Source organism: Scedosporium apiospermum, assembly GCF_000732125.1.
Source record: "Scedosporium apiospermum strain IHEM 14462 chromosome Unknown SEQ_SAPIO_0099, whole genome shotgun sequence".
Classification (NCBI taxonomy): domain Eukaryota; kingdom Fungi; phylum Ascomycota; class Sordariomycetes; order Microascales; family Microascaceae; genus Scedosporium; species Scedosporium apiospermum.
In genome coordinates, this window is record NW_015971800.1 from 941,625 (window position 1) to 955,454 (window position 13,830).

The 13,830-nt window shown below is 50.2% G+C and overlaps 4 protein-coding genes and 1 pseudogene across 4 annotated transcripts; 3 read left to right on the forward strand and 2 right to left on the reverse strand.

The window, feature by feature from the left end:
• Positions 1-1,054: 1,054 nt before the first annotated feature.
• SAPIO_CDS5714 (uncharacterized protein) lies at positions 1,055-1,911 on the forward strand (the record flags this gene model as incomplete). The annotated part of the gene is made up of 3 exons (XM_016787985.1): positions 1,055-1,106; positions 1,173-1,360; positions 1,525-1,911. 3 exons carry the CDS (start codon positions 1,055-1,057, stop codon positions 1,909-1,911), a joined length of 627 nt encoding a protein of 208 aa, XP_016642300.1.
• A 116-nt stretch (positions 1,912-2,027) lies between these two features.
• SAPIO_CDS5715 (uncharacterized protein) lies at positions 2,028-3,841 on the reverse strand (the record flags this gene model as incomplete). The annotated part of the gene is made up of 5 exons (XM_016787986.1): positions 2,028-2,145; positions 2,210-2,678; positions 2,734-2,759; positions 2,831-3,370; positions 3,441-3,841. The coding sequence occupies 5 exons, from the start codon at positions 3,839-3,841 to the stop codon at positions 2,028-2,030; spliced, it is 1,554 nt and encodes a 517-aa protein (XP_016642301.1).
• A 1,362-nt stretch (positions 3,842-5,203) lies between these two features.
• Positions 5,204-6,095, forward strand: SAPIO_CDS5716 (Uncharacterized protein; the record flags this gene model as incomplete). The annotated part of the gene is made up of 3 exons (XM_016787987.1): positions 5,204-5,300; positions 5,373-5,872; positions 5,937-6,095. 3 exons carry the CDS (start codon positions 5,204-5,206, stop codon positions 6,093-6,095), a joined length of 756 nt encoding a protein of 251 aa, XP_016642302.1.
• A 1,916-nt stretch (positions 6,096-8,011) lies between these two features.
• SAPIO_CDS5717 (uncharacterized protein) lies at positions 8,012-12,238 on the forward strand (the record flags this gene model as incomplete). Its single annotated transcript, XM_016787988.1, has 9 exons — positions 8,012-8,327; positions 8,459-8,622; positions 8,697-9,369; positions 9,431-9,497; positions 9,581-9,650; positions 10,107-10,325; positions 10,585-11,816; positions 11,888-12,090; positions 12,153-12,238. The coding sequence occupies 9 exons, from the start codon at positions 8,012-8,014 to the stop codon at positions 12,236-12,238; spliced, it is 3,030 nt and encodes a 1,009-aa protein (XP_016642303.1).
• A 280-nt stretch (positions 12,239-12,518) lies between these two features.
• Positions 12,519-13,658, reverse strand: SAPIO_CDS5718 (annotated as a pseudogene; the record flags this gene model as incomplete).
• Positions 13,659-13,830: the final 172 nt, after the last annotated feature.

Consider the following 13,830-nt stretch of genomic DNA (forward strand, 5'->3'; position numbering starts at 1 on the left):
GATTGTCTTAAGGCTCGGCCCGGTGACAACGCATTGCGAAATGCACTAGACCCCGAGAGTTCGAAACGGGCCTCAAGAATGCTTCGGGTCAGAGACGAACTCCGTTGTTCTCAAATTGCGTTTCGGAAATAGCATTGGACAAATATGTTTACTGCTATCTTGGCCTGGCCCGGGGCTCGACGACCTCGGGTTTCCAACCCTGGAGAAATGGTTGAAACCAGATATCCCAAGTGCCGTTGGCAAGACGGAGATTTTTTGTTGAATTTTATTCTAGCCAGACTAAGTCTTCATCGCTTTAGCCCTTACGATCGTCCGTCTTATCCACTACTCTCAACGTTGAACTATACGCGCGTACTAAAGTCCCATCCGTACTACATCTAACCCTGTAAGCCCACCAGAAATCCGGGATGCACTCACTTCAAGATGTGCTGAATTTTGAGCCTCGACCGGATGCGCATCACGACCCGGCATGTCAATAGATCATATTAATAGCAAATGCAAGGGAGATGATTAAATTAACAGTTAATAACTTGTGCGATCTAGTCATCATTCATTCGAAAACAAAACCCAAACAGTTGTTAAGAGCGGGCCTCCGAGGCTTAGAATAGGGAGGGTCTTCCGGTTGGCACCACCAGCGAAGTCACTGATATACACGTTCGAACTCCCAATGCGTTCGGCAGGGAGTAGTGAGCCTGGCATTAGAAATTCTGAAGACGAGGGGCGCCATTTCTATACAAGATAGCATGCCTCAAACGTGTAAAATAGATAGAACGGCGGGTCTATATTCGTGCCGGAATTTATCCAAAGTGGTGGATATTGAACATCACGGCTAACTACTGCCGGAGGATTCTTCCCACCTGACTTGTTCGAGAAGATTTTCCATTTCCATTCGGAGGCTCCCCATTCGTTCGCAGGAACTGATGGGATCTTCTGCAGATGGGATGGTGGGAAGCTTCCCGCCTCGTTATTCTTCAACTTCGTTGAACACAGCACCAAAGTCTAATAGCGACGAAGTGCTCTATTTCAAAAGGTTCCTAGATAATTGACCTCGGCCATGCGTCTCCTACGGCACTTGTCTGTCTCGACGACAGTAACGTTGTCACTATGTACGTTCTGCCTCATTTCAGTTTGGCCAAGTTGACCGGCCCCTGCTGACAATTTGTGGTCAACAGTCGCAAGGGGCTGTCTAGGCCAGTATCCCGACATGATAGTAGGGTCCTACACCGATGAAGAGACCGGAATTAACTTTGACACCTGGACTGCTCCCCCAGCAGAAAACGGCGATGGAGGTGTCACATTCGGCATCGTCCTGCCAGAGAACGCCACAACAAATGATACAGGCGAGTACATTGGGTACCTAGTATGTTCTCGGCCCTCATCTATTCCTTTCAGATGACCAACGATTTCTCTCTTTTCTAGAGCTGCGCGAGTGTGAGCGCTGATCGAACAGGGTGGTGCGGCATAGCTCACGATGGTCATATGATCCATTCTCTTCTCCTAGTTGCCTATCCATATAACGATCAGGTTCTTACGTCCTTTCGCTGGGCTACCGACTACTTTATGCCCGATCCCTACAGCGGCGACGGTTCGCCAACTATCACGTATATCCGCTCATCTGTTAATGAGTCGCGCTACGAGCTCGTTTACCGCTGTCAGAATTGCTTCTCGTGGGACGACGCTCAAGGGGAGAACGGAGGAAGTTCTAACTCGAGCGAGGGCGAAATCATGCTGGGCTATGCCCAGGCAGCAGATGGGCCAACGAACCCGGCACGTCCGTCAGAGATCACGCTTCAGTATCATACACTAGGATATGCACAATGGGTAGTCCCAGTTGGGAATGTTACTAGGGGAGACTATGAGACATGGAGCGAGTTGGCAAGGGAGGCAGCGCCTGGTGAATGTGAGGTTTGATCACCCAGTACATTGGCCTCGGGGGTAGGTAGGGTTCCAAAATTTGGCCGCCTTGGCTATGTCGGCCGCAGATTAGAAAATTGAAGCCGCAATTCAGCTTTATGTCTCACCCCTAATTATTCACCGATGCTGCCTTCTCTATCCGTAGTTTCCCAAGTGATTTCCATCGGCATCCTGACCGGCTCACCATCCCCTTCTGGGACTTCTATACTGCCCTTAGCCGTAAACATGACGCTGAGTACCGGGGAAATGTTAGTAGAATAATTTTGTTGAATCCTGGACACTGGATAACACTTACGGATGATGGGGGCTTCTGTCAGAACACTCCCACGACTGCTCAATTGAAAACAGGTTCGTCTCGCTGTTATACGCTCCCTTGGCATCCAAGAACCGACCTCCTGGTATAACAGGCGAGTAGCAATCCCCCAGCGTTTCGACCGTGGGAACGAAGCAGTGGAAAGCGGCCGACGCGTATGGAATGGCCACGCCAAGTTCCAGTCGAGAATTCATGCGCTCAACCGTTCCGTCCTCAGCCACCTCGACAGAAAAGTAATCGGGAAAGAAGTTCCAATACCAGTTTTCCGGCCGAATCGAGTCGACAAGACATCCTCCTTCTCTAGGATACTGAAAGTCGAAAGCGTTTTTCAAGAGGCTGTGTTCCGCAATAATGGTGCCGGTCACGGCACTATCTTCCATGATGGCTTCACAGAGTGTGGCGTTGCTTATGAAGGCACTAGGTATAGCAAAGTCGGGGTCACCGCCGGAATCTGATGATAGGGGTTCGCAGTCCCACGACGCGGGAGAGAATTCGCCAAAGCCTACGTACTTGATACTTCCATGCCTTTAGCCTAGAGTTCGAAGAGGAAAGGGGCGTCACCCGGAATGGGGGCAAGTGGATTAACGGTACTGCCTTACTTACCCTTCGCCTTCTTCATCGCCCCCGCAGTACCAGCTTTCAACGATCTCAACTTTTCTTGCGCAAGCATTGAACCGGACCGCGGCCTGGCCCAAATACTGTCCGCTATATGAATCGACCCAAGCGGACCCTGAGCAGATGGTCCAGTCACCATCTTCCCGCGTCTCGCAATCCGCTTCCTCGTCCAGAGGAACTAGATCTAACCCGCCAGTATGCAAGCAAGATGTAGTCTGGTTAGTGATGCCGTTGTGTAATGTCACAGCTAGAGCCCCTCGCGGCGTAGGCGGAGACTCTCGTGATTCGTTGAACCACACCCACTTAACATCAGAAAAGGTCCACATCGGCGTTTCCGATGCCTTTCTGCATGCAGGGTTGTTACTCCCAGCAGGTGAGCTAAGAACCTCGTCCCTAGGAGTTATCTCGATGGGAGCCAGGAGCGAATACGGAATAATCACATGACCAGTCTCAGAGATTGATACTGGGCTACCAGGAGAATCCGTGTCGATGACGAAATTGGCGTCTGCGCCTGCTTTGAATATAATTCTATTGGAAATCTAGGGTCAGTGTTTTCTCCTCAAAGAGGACTGGATCTCTGGAAAGTGACGTGACGTACTGAGTTCCGTCTTCCTCACTTGGGCAACTCCATATTTGATTGATAGTCAAAGACCCGTTCGATGAGTCGGGGGCATAATAGAATTTGAAAGTAGTGGCAGGGTTCGAGCTTTCGCAATACCCTGATGAGGTGGGGTCTATGGAAGTCCAATTGGACGAGGCAGAGGAGACAGAACACTCTATATTCAGATCACTGATCTGACTTGTGACGCGAAAGTAAATCAACTCAACAAGGTTCTGTTCGGCACCTCTATTACTCTCGTACGTGAAGTCTTCAATTTGCCAATAGCCATAGCTTAAAGAGTCTTCGATGCATCCGACCGCCAGGGTCTGCGGCGGCGTGTTCAACAAATATCTCTCAAGGCCTCCATCTAGGCTGAGGTTGGGAATGGTTGCTGTCATGGCGAATCAATGGAGCGACTCTAGGATGGTCAAAACGGAGATATCGTTCTTCTCTCAGGCCCGGTATTTGCAAATGGACTTCGAGTTAGAATGGTTGAGTAGCCTAACTACACGTCGAGGAACTTCATCTCAGGCCACGCCCACAATCGTGAAACAGCGAGACAGCGACATCTAATCTTCCTCAGGCTAGAGAGAGAGAGAGCCATTAGGGTTCTGTGCGATATTAAGGGACCCGGATCTTTCTATGGGCGTACCCCGCAAATTGGCAATATCGTCCCGCTGAGATCGCCTGGATAATTGCGCAAGTTCCACTAAGTAGACTCGAGAACGCGACGGATATTTCCTCATCCGGGCACGGGCCGGTGCCGGTTTTCCAGCAAGTTGCAAAGGCATTCCGGGTGATGTCTTGTCCTGGTGCGGAATCCCTATCCCTCGAGATCATATCGTTCATACAATTTCGCTCTTGGCTCGGATGTTAGCTCTGTTCAAATCCGGCCTTGTAAATAGTTAGTGTGGACATGATACATCACTTGCGCGATTGTCGCACAGCCACCAATCTGCCTCCAGGATCGGGATCTGTCGCGGCCACCAGTAAGCTCCTAATAGCGGAGCGAGGGGGACTCTAAGAGGAGAACAAACGCATATATCAATTATTATTAGGACAGGGGTTTGCAAAGTCAGGACTACTGGCAAGGTGGTGGGTGTGTGAAGCCCACCTATTATTTCTATTTACATAATAGTGTTAACCTGTAGTGTTGATCCTCTATTTTGCCCAGAGGTCTTTTGGCAGAAGATAATGCATGAGATTGATGGTGCGGAAAGTATGGCAGTGGGCCAGGCAAAAGTAAGTTGTCTCATGTCAAGGCTGTAAGAAGACTTGTATTTGAGATGGTGGATGAAGTAAATTCCGCGTCAGAGTGTCTCGAAGGCTTCCTCTCGTACCGTGAAGTTCGAGCCCTTCAAGACCGCCCCGAAAGTGGGTCTCAGTTCCCATCCAGCTACCAGCGCCTTCGTCACCATCTCAATATCACACTTGAATAATCCTAACTAGAGGTTAATAGAGTAGCACCTTTACGGACGTAAGCGAAGGATTTCCCAGGGTGAAGCCAATGGCGGCATAAGAAACTTGCGCATATTTCCCTCTGCCAAATGTCCTCTTGCAGTGGGGCTCGACGGCAGCCGCCTTACGGGTCCCAGGAATGTTTAGGGAAACACCTCTACTCTTGACTTACTTCCAGAAACATCTGCCCAGGTTACGAGAGAAAAGTAAATAAGCATAAGAGGCAACTTCCTTCAAGTGTTTTCTGCAACGATTTGCTCAAGAAACGCCACCCCCGAGACCGGAATCGCGCTGTCGTTACGATGCTGTTTAAGACACTGTTTGCAATCGGAGCGGCTATGTTCGTCGCTGCAGATTTATTGGATGAGAAAGAGAGAAGGTGCGACGAAGAAGATGATGGTATGTCGATCGGGTTTTCCATCCATCCACATATATCTTGTTGCGTGGCCCATCACCGCTAACATGCTCTAGGCACGCCCGTCAACTGGGGTCTTCTGGCATTGCCTGGAGTAGATATGTTGGACCTCTATGGGCCAATTGAACTTCTCTATTTCGTAGCCGGTAATCGCTACTTAAACGTCACCATCATCACCCCTACCGCAGACAACATCGTCATTACACCTCCAATGGGCAACCGGTACAACTCAGTGTTTAAGCCTGAGATTGTCGGCGCCGCCACTTTTGGGGATGATTTAGATCTCGATGTGCTGCTTGTGCCAGGGGGTGCCGCGGCCCGCGACTCGACTCTCACGTATGTCGATGACTACGTTGCTGAGATGTTCCCCAAGGTGAAATATCTTCTCACAATCTGTACTGGGGCAATATTCGCCGCCCGTGGAGGTGTTTTTGACGGGAGAAGAGCGACGACCAACAAGAACGCATGGGACCTCGTCACCCAGCATGGCACAAACGTTACTTGGGTTGCACCTGCCCGGTTTGTCCAGGACGGGAAAGTTCTGTCTTCATCCGGTGTATGTATTTGCCTCCGCTAAACATCTTGAAGATTAGGGTGTCTGAGCTGATCGACATATCCAGGTTTCCGCCGGACTCGACCTGATGTTTGCATTCATCAAAGAGCACTATGGCCAGGAACTCCATGACCGTATCAGCATTTTAACAGAAATCGTGCCACGTGCACACGACGATGACCCATTTACGGATATCGTTGGGGTGCCACACCAGGGCCAAATCTAGAGGCAAAGGATTACTATTTATATTTTATCTCTCTCGGAATATCGGCTTGGCTGTGTATGCACTGATGCAGGTCTTTTAAAAGCCGACCCCCCTCCAGAGAAGACCGGAGTTTACACGCGCCCGTGAAGGGCATAGACACCGAAGTATAAGAATTATCAATTTAATTACGAAATCAAATAGGTGTTTAAGTATTTTTTTCTAAACTTCTCTATGTCCAGCCCCTTTTTTACGATTCTAGCTCTCTCCCGCTACTCCCGAGGCTTAGATCTTCGCTCCTTGCGATTTCCATTTAACAGGTGAAATTGTGGCGCAGCTGAGTTGCCCAATCCAAATGAAGGCATCTTCAGCAGCTGCAAGCTGCATGTCCTTGCAGCATGCAGCATGCAGCATACAGCGTAGAGATGGGATATGTGGCTTGTCTTTTTTCAAGGATCAATGTTTGTCCGCCCTTCTGGAGTCGCTGCAGAAATAGCCTGGTCTCCGGGGCTTGTATGCATTCCCTAGATTATCCACTCTCTCTGCTCGTTCATCTTATTGGCTTTGATTTGTAAAGCTTTTCTTGCCTTATCTCTCTTTTATTTCCTCGTTCTTTCTTTTCCGTTAAATTTTACCTTTCCCTTCTCCCCTATTCTTAGAGACCTGCATCCCTTGGCTGTTGAAGGGATGAGTGAACCCTACCCCAGACCTGAACGAGTCAACGAACCGCCAAAATACACTGAAGAGGCTACCAACCAGTACCAAGCCTATGTCACTGATCAGTCAGACTCTGATGTTTTATCGATATCTCTGAGTGGAGTTGGAGATGGGTCTCCGACGCCCTCAGAGATATCGAGATCATATGAGGAGGAAGGCGGCTCCTCAAGTCCCAACCGCTATGGCCGCATCAATGGAGAAAGTCGCACAGAAGAGCCCTCTGCCTGGACGAGTCATTTGGTGGGAAACGCCGACGGAGTGTTACGCAGAACCTTTCTCTAATATATATCATAGGCTGAATCTCAACAAATGACATCGGCTATCGATGCAGCTTCTCAGTATATAAAAGCTAGGACATCGGGTACAACTCTTCCAAGAAGTGATCAGCAAACTCACCACCGGACAGTGAGGTTTGCAGAAGCAAGCCCCGACCGTGGTAGCGGAGCTTCCCCCTCTGAATCTTACGGCACCGACTCCTGGACCAGCGATTCAGATCCTTCTCAATCGCCTATGTCAGGTAGTGAAGATGATCGGAACTATCAAAACGCATGGCGCTCCCGTTCGAGGCGCAGATATCACCCACCGCATTCATCCAGGCGGCATCGGCAGCCTAAGCGATCCTGGAACCGGGATCGCTTTAGAGAGCGTTGGTTTGACAAGCACCATGATGTCAGCGCGGCGGACTTGGCCATCCCGATAACGTATCACTGGCTTGAAACAGACGGCTTGGCTAAACTCCTGCCTATAACTCATGCTACAGAAACTGACAGTGACATTACGCTCGGTCCGAGTTCCAGCGCCGAGGCTACTGCATGGTCACAGCCGAAGACATATCTAGAGGAAGACACGACGACCGAACTCCGCGTAATTCACAACATAGAGTTTTCTACTTACGCAGCTAGCCAGTATAAGGTGGTTCTAACTAGTTTCAATGAGCCTAATAGTAAACAGCCAGCGAAACAACCCGAAGATCCTGGGGTCATGCGATGGTTGTAAGTTCTCTCTCCCTTGAGCTGTATATCTGCGGTGGTGCTACTCCTGACATTTATGTTTCGAAGGCATATCCAACGACATTCACTGCGGTTAGACATCTTGGAGGTATATGTTGTCATGCCGTGTCCTTCTCCTTTCGCCGCTCTCCGCACACTGTTCGGCAGCAACTGACCGGTGCGTAACCCAAATAGAGATTAGTGCGGGCTTGCCCATTCATTTCATCAGAATTGATGCCCGTTGTCATCACAGTGATAGACGATGTATCGGGCAGGCTGTTGGATCGGGTCGATAGGACAAGCTCCATCGACTCAGGGAAGATTGTGAGATACACAGGCCACGTTGAGTGTCATGGCGGCGACTCTGTGCGGCAAACAGTGCCAGTTACCTTCCTATCTGTGCCGTATCTTGCCCTCAAGGCTGTCGATGCCGAGGCAGCTGCGAGCGGCTACCGCTCTGGAAAGCCACTGTTACACAGTCTCTACGGGTATGACACAGGGGTCGAACGGGAGCTCAAGCAGGTAGTGCAGAAGCTTTCCATTGCTTCAGGTCAGGAGGCGCTACATGAGTCTCAGCTGTGGTTGCTTACCGTCGGATCGGGCAAGTTGTTACTTCAGGACCATTCCCCATCCACCCCCTTGTCACTTGCGTTGGATCGACTAACATTCGCTGTTTAAAAGAGATTATGATTACCTTTGGGCAAGTATCCTCGCAATTTATTCTCGGAGATCTAGTCACCTTCATAGAGGGGAGCACGGGCAAAGACGAGTTGCATGTGATCACCCTCATTGACCAGTTCAATCATCGCTACACCATCACAGTGAAGGCAGACTGTAACTACGTTGTACGTTCCTACAAAGCTCTTGCTAGGGCGAATGTTCTCAATCTATGGATCACAACTGATGTATAAAATTTCAGGATATGTTGAGACATGCCGTGACTCTAGCAAGTCCGCCACCACAGGACCCGGACGACTTCGAACTTCTAGATAACGACAAACATCCTCTCACCCCACTCAGATGGCTGAACATGCTAACTTCATCACCCTCGGCCCGCCACGTTCTTCGACTGAGGCGAAAACACCGACCCCAGCTCCCTCCGGTCCCATTCCCAGATGTCAACAACGCACCAATGCATTATCCCCCACAACGCGAGCAGTCGATAGAGGACCTCGGTGATGTAGACGAAGAGGTCCGAGCTTCCGACTCTGGAGAAGGCCCGTTTGATGAGACGGCTGATAATTTATTTTATGGCGATGAGTGCAACTCACTCGTCCAATATCGCGGTGGCCGCGCTGATGGCTGGCGGAGTGTGGTGAATGATGCAAGCTCTCGACGGAGAGATGTGGAGTCTCTCACAACAGGACATTACCACTCAACTGGCTTATCTTCCGAAAATTCTCATGAACAGTCTCTCCCACCACGAGCCGCGAACATTTCAGCACGCCAACATTCGGAAGTTGCTCTAATACATCGCTTCTACCAGGAGCCAGCCGATGGAGTATCACGTATCGAGATCAATGAGGCGTTTCAAGATCTGATAAGTCCAGCATATTCTCTCCCGAGACGGCTACCTCCCCCCTCCCAGAGTCGTATGTATTCCAGCAGCCGGCTCCTCGACTCAAGACGCAACTATACCCCTGTGAGACACAGCCAACTCGGTTCAAGGCAAGAAATTCTTTCCGAGATTGGCCCGCTCGTGCTTTGGCAGGGCCAAGGCGTGAGTAGTGATGGATTAGAAGACAATATTAAAGACGAAACTTGGCGTGAAGGGAGGCTCGTAGTTGACCCCTCCTACTCTAGAAGGATGCCTGCGGTCGTATCCGCAGGAGTGAAGAGAAATGCACAGGAGCCGGAATCGGAAAAGCCTCCAGTATGTGTCCTCCCTTTTTCCTAAATCGATATACTGATATGATACCTTGGTTGCGCTGGTGCTTACTATATCCAGCTTTCTTTGAAACGAGATCCCGCTCCTTATCGAATCTCGCAAAAATCTCGCCGTCCAAACTCTAAATATAATTGGGAAGGCAGAAGGAGCTCGCGTTGGAAGGATAGGGACCCGCCTCCCGTACACCAGTTCGAAGAGACATCTCTCCCTTCTTCGCCAATTCCATTTTTCAAGTGGCGCCTGAGAAGTCATCCCAGACACCGCACGAAGAAACAGGTTGATCAAGATTTACGCACGGTACTTGACCAAATCGATGAAGAGGTTCGCAGTGGCAGGGTCCGGCGAGCATATAACGACACATTCAAGTGCACCAAAAAGGAACTTCTTGGTCGGCACCTTTTCCCACTATCGGCCGATAGCTATGCTATCACTGGTGACCAGTTGGCTCTAGGACGCTCTCAGGGACCCGTTGCGGAACGAAGGCCGGCTTCTGTCGAACCGGCCAACACGCAGCAGCAGCAACAACGACAGAGTCCAAGCGACGGGGACATCATCATTGAGCCGCTGTTTCCCAATTCTGGCCAGTCACGAGAAGCCTCACGCCCGCCAATGCCTGGAACTCATGAGGTTCGCAACGACGTCTCAGGAGAGACCACCCCTGTTAGTGGCACCAAAGATCTAGACACTCAAGATCCTTGCACAAAAATCATGGCAGAACTTCTTCAAGTAACAGAAGGAGTCATGTGGGCATTTTTAAGCGCAGATGGGCAAGAATCAATGTATGAATCAGCCCATCGAGTGTGCAAAAGTGTGTGGGGTGCTGTAGACACGGTCTGCCGAGTGGGTGTCCATTCTCCTCAGTTCCGCTAAATTACCTTCATTATTATTTGATGCACTGACTGTCACACAAACTTTCTAGCAAACTTTATGGGCCGGCATACACAGCCAAAAGTCAGGGTCTGAACCCCTGCGGTACGTTGTCCGGGACTTTGGCAACTGCCGGCTAGCCTCGGGGGATGGCGATGAGAGAGGAAATACTCAACAACTCTCGTGGACAGATTGTGCCGACTGTAAGGCCGCAAAGAAGTACGACACACCGGACGAGCTTCTCAACCACATAAACACCAACCACACCCAGACGACTGTCAAGCAACTTCGCCCCTTTGACGACGCATCTTTCTGCTGGGTGAGTCCAACACAAATGGCTACTGATGAGAATACGCTTAGCACATGGCTAGGATATTCGATCATCAAGGACTTCATAGAGTCAATGGAGGCTGTGTCGAAAGTGTCGAGGGAACTCATTTATTATATGGCCAGGCCTGGCAGCCGTTTCGCCGAGGACGGGCTGACACCTTCGCCGCTGCCCAAAACATTGACGACGGCCTTCTGCAACATCCTGGCTAACTATATTCTCGTCGCGAAATGTCTCGCATTGACTAACCGATCTGGGTATACGAGCAACCCAGAAGAAAAGGATGTTGTTCTGGAAACTATCTCCGACCTGGAGCTGACAATATCTAGCGCCTTTAAGCAAGTGTTCGATGTTTTAGAGAAGGCGAGATCCGATATTATCTTACTCTGCAGCACCAGGCGCGAGGTGGATTGCCTCCACGTCCAGTCAGTAGACTTGCCATTTCTTACACTTCTAATTATCAAGAATGTTGAAAGGTTCACCCTCGACACAAAGCAACTTTCCCATGGCATCATAGAAAAGCGGCATGCAGATGATAAGAACCGCGTTGACGTCATCGCCGTGTATCAACACTATCTTTCGGTGCTACAGTTCCACGCTCGCAACCGGCCACAAAAGCGGGTTTTTCTCGAGATCCAAAATTACCAAGAAGAATTAAGCGCCCTGGGACACTTGACCCAACTCCAGATACAGGTGTTGAGATATCATATCTCTCTCCTACAGCCAGGGTCCTTTCGACTTACGAGTCGTAGGCGTCTAGAACAGCACGGGACTGAGTACAAGTTCTGGATGAAAATAGACAAGACCTTGACGGAAAGGCTAGACCATCTGTCTGTACTCGACGACCAGGCTCACTCACTGAAGGAGGAGGTCAAGAATGCTATTGAGATTATCGAAGAAGATCACGGCAAGGCTATCCGAGTATTTACGGTGGTTACATTGTTCTTCCTTCCGCTGTAAGTATTCGCGAGTGCTCTATTACAACCGGGGTCTGTGAGTAATTGAATGCTTACGCGTCATGGCTCAGGTCATTTATCTCAAGTTTCATGGGCATGAACACTACCGATATACGGGAGACAACATCCGACCAGAGACTGTTCTGGAGCGTTGCTGTACCGGTTACCATCGCCGTTATCGCCGTCGCTTTTACATACGGTTATGCAGGTGACAGCATTTCTGACTGGCTTCACTCCCGGTTCCGACCGCATAAACGTGCCCCAGAGTGGACTGGTACGGCTCCCCTTAGGCACGGACTGGGAGCTTTGGACTTGAAGAAAACTGCAAGTTTTAAGGGTCGACAGACCTCGTGGAAGACAAGTACTACTACCCATCAGCCGAAGAGGCAGGGAACATGGGAGAGCCTAGCAGTCTAGGGTAGCCTCGTCCATATAACAGTATCATACGATGGCAGCAGCATAAGCTTACAGGGCTTGCTATAAGGAAGCAGTTAAAGAACATTGGCACGGCCTAGAAGTAATCGGTGGTTCGGACTTGCGGGATTCTTCCTAGGAAATGGGAATGATAAAATTAATGTCCGGGCTCACTGAAATCAGTCGCTCAAAGCTTCTTCATGTTCACCAATATCAAGTTATAAAGTTCAGCAGTCAGTTCTGGGCTAGTCTCTTCGAGTGCCCCTTGCACACCACCCACTACTAAATTCACATGGCCGCGTGCCGCAAATGCTTCCCTCCCACGTACCCTTCCGCTGTGTCCACGAAGAGTTTCCTCCCTTTTACATAGGCCACCATGAATCCGAATAGTTTCCAGTTGCCAATCTGACCCGTCGCCATCTTCCTCCCGAGGGATAGGAAGATCATCTTTTTGCCAACAGGCTCGTAAGGCTTGACAGGCAAACCTGTCAACGTCGCATCCAGGGCCGCAGCCAGATGGATAATTTGGTTGTCCGTCACTGTGAGTTGTTTCGGCTCGACATCGCCCACATCTCCAATACCCCAGATATTCCCAGTTCCGTCGATGCGCAAGCTCTTGTCCAGTTTAACATTGCCGTTCGCGTCGAGGAAGCTGTCCGGGAGGAAGGACGTATTCGGAAGAATGCCACACAGAGGCAAGAATAAGTCAACTGTCAACATAGAGCCATCGGATAGAGCGACCTCTGTCTGGCCCCCAGACAATTCCTTAGTGCCCGTGACGCGAACTTGCGTGGCTAGCTTAACACCGAGTTTCTTCAAGTCTCCTTCAACAGTCGTACGAATCGAAGACAGCGCTCCCTCCAGCGGCTGTTCCCCGCTCACCAGAAGCGTGATGTCCTTTGCAGTACCGAACCTAGCCGCCAACTCGCCAGCCACTTCCACTCCAGTTGGCCCTGCGCCTGCGAGGACTATAGATTTTGCCTTCTTCACCTGGCTTTGGAGAGAGTGCCAGGCGGAAATTGTTGCCTCGTAGCTTCCGACCAGTTTGAAAGGGAGGTTGCTCGCGAGGCGAGAACCTGTTGCAATGACTAGTTGACCGTAGTGTAGGTGGAGCTGCCGTCCTTCGCCAAACGCGATTCTTACTGTATTCCCAGCGGAATCAACACTCTCCGCTTTGCCGAGGACGAACTCAAAGTTCTTCGGTGGGTACTTGTCGAAGGCTGGCTTGATGGGTATGAAAAGCCGGTCATCCGGTATCTCGTCGGAAATCACTCCCCGAGTGGCAGCAACATTCCAGAAGAAGTGACTGTTCGGAGAGACTAATATAACTTTCAAATCTGGCAGCTTGACTGCGGTGTACTTCAGGAGCTTGTGCGCCAAAGACAGAGCGGCCCAGCCTGCACCGAGAATGACTACCGTCTTCGACATCTTAACCGTTCGTAGTTGTAAACGAGCACATGTGTGATGGCAAAGAGAAGTAAAGGGCATTGCACTTCATCAGTCGCTTTATGTAGAAGTCTCCCTTTCTAAGACGACCTGACCCTTTTGTCCAAGCCGGATATAATGCACACTATTGGCTGGTACACACATGCAGCATAGA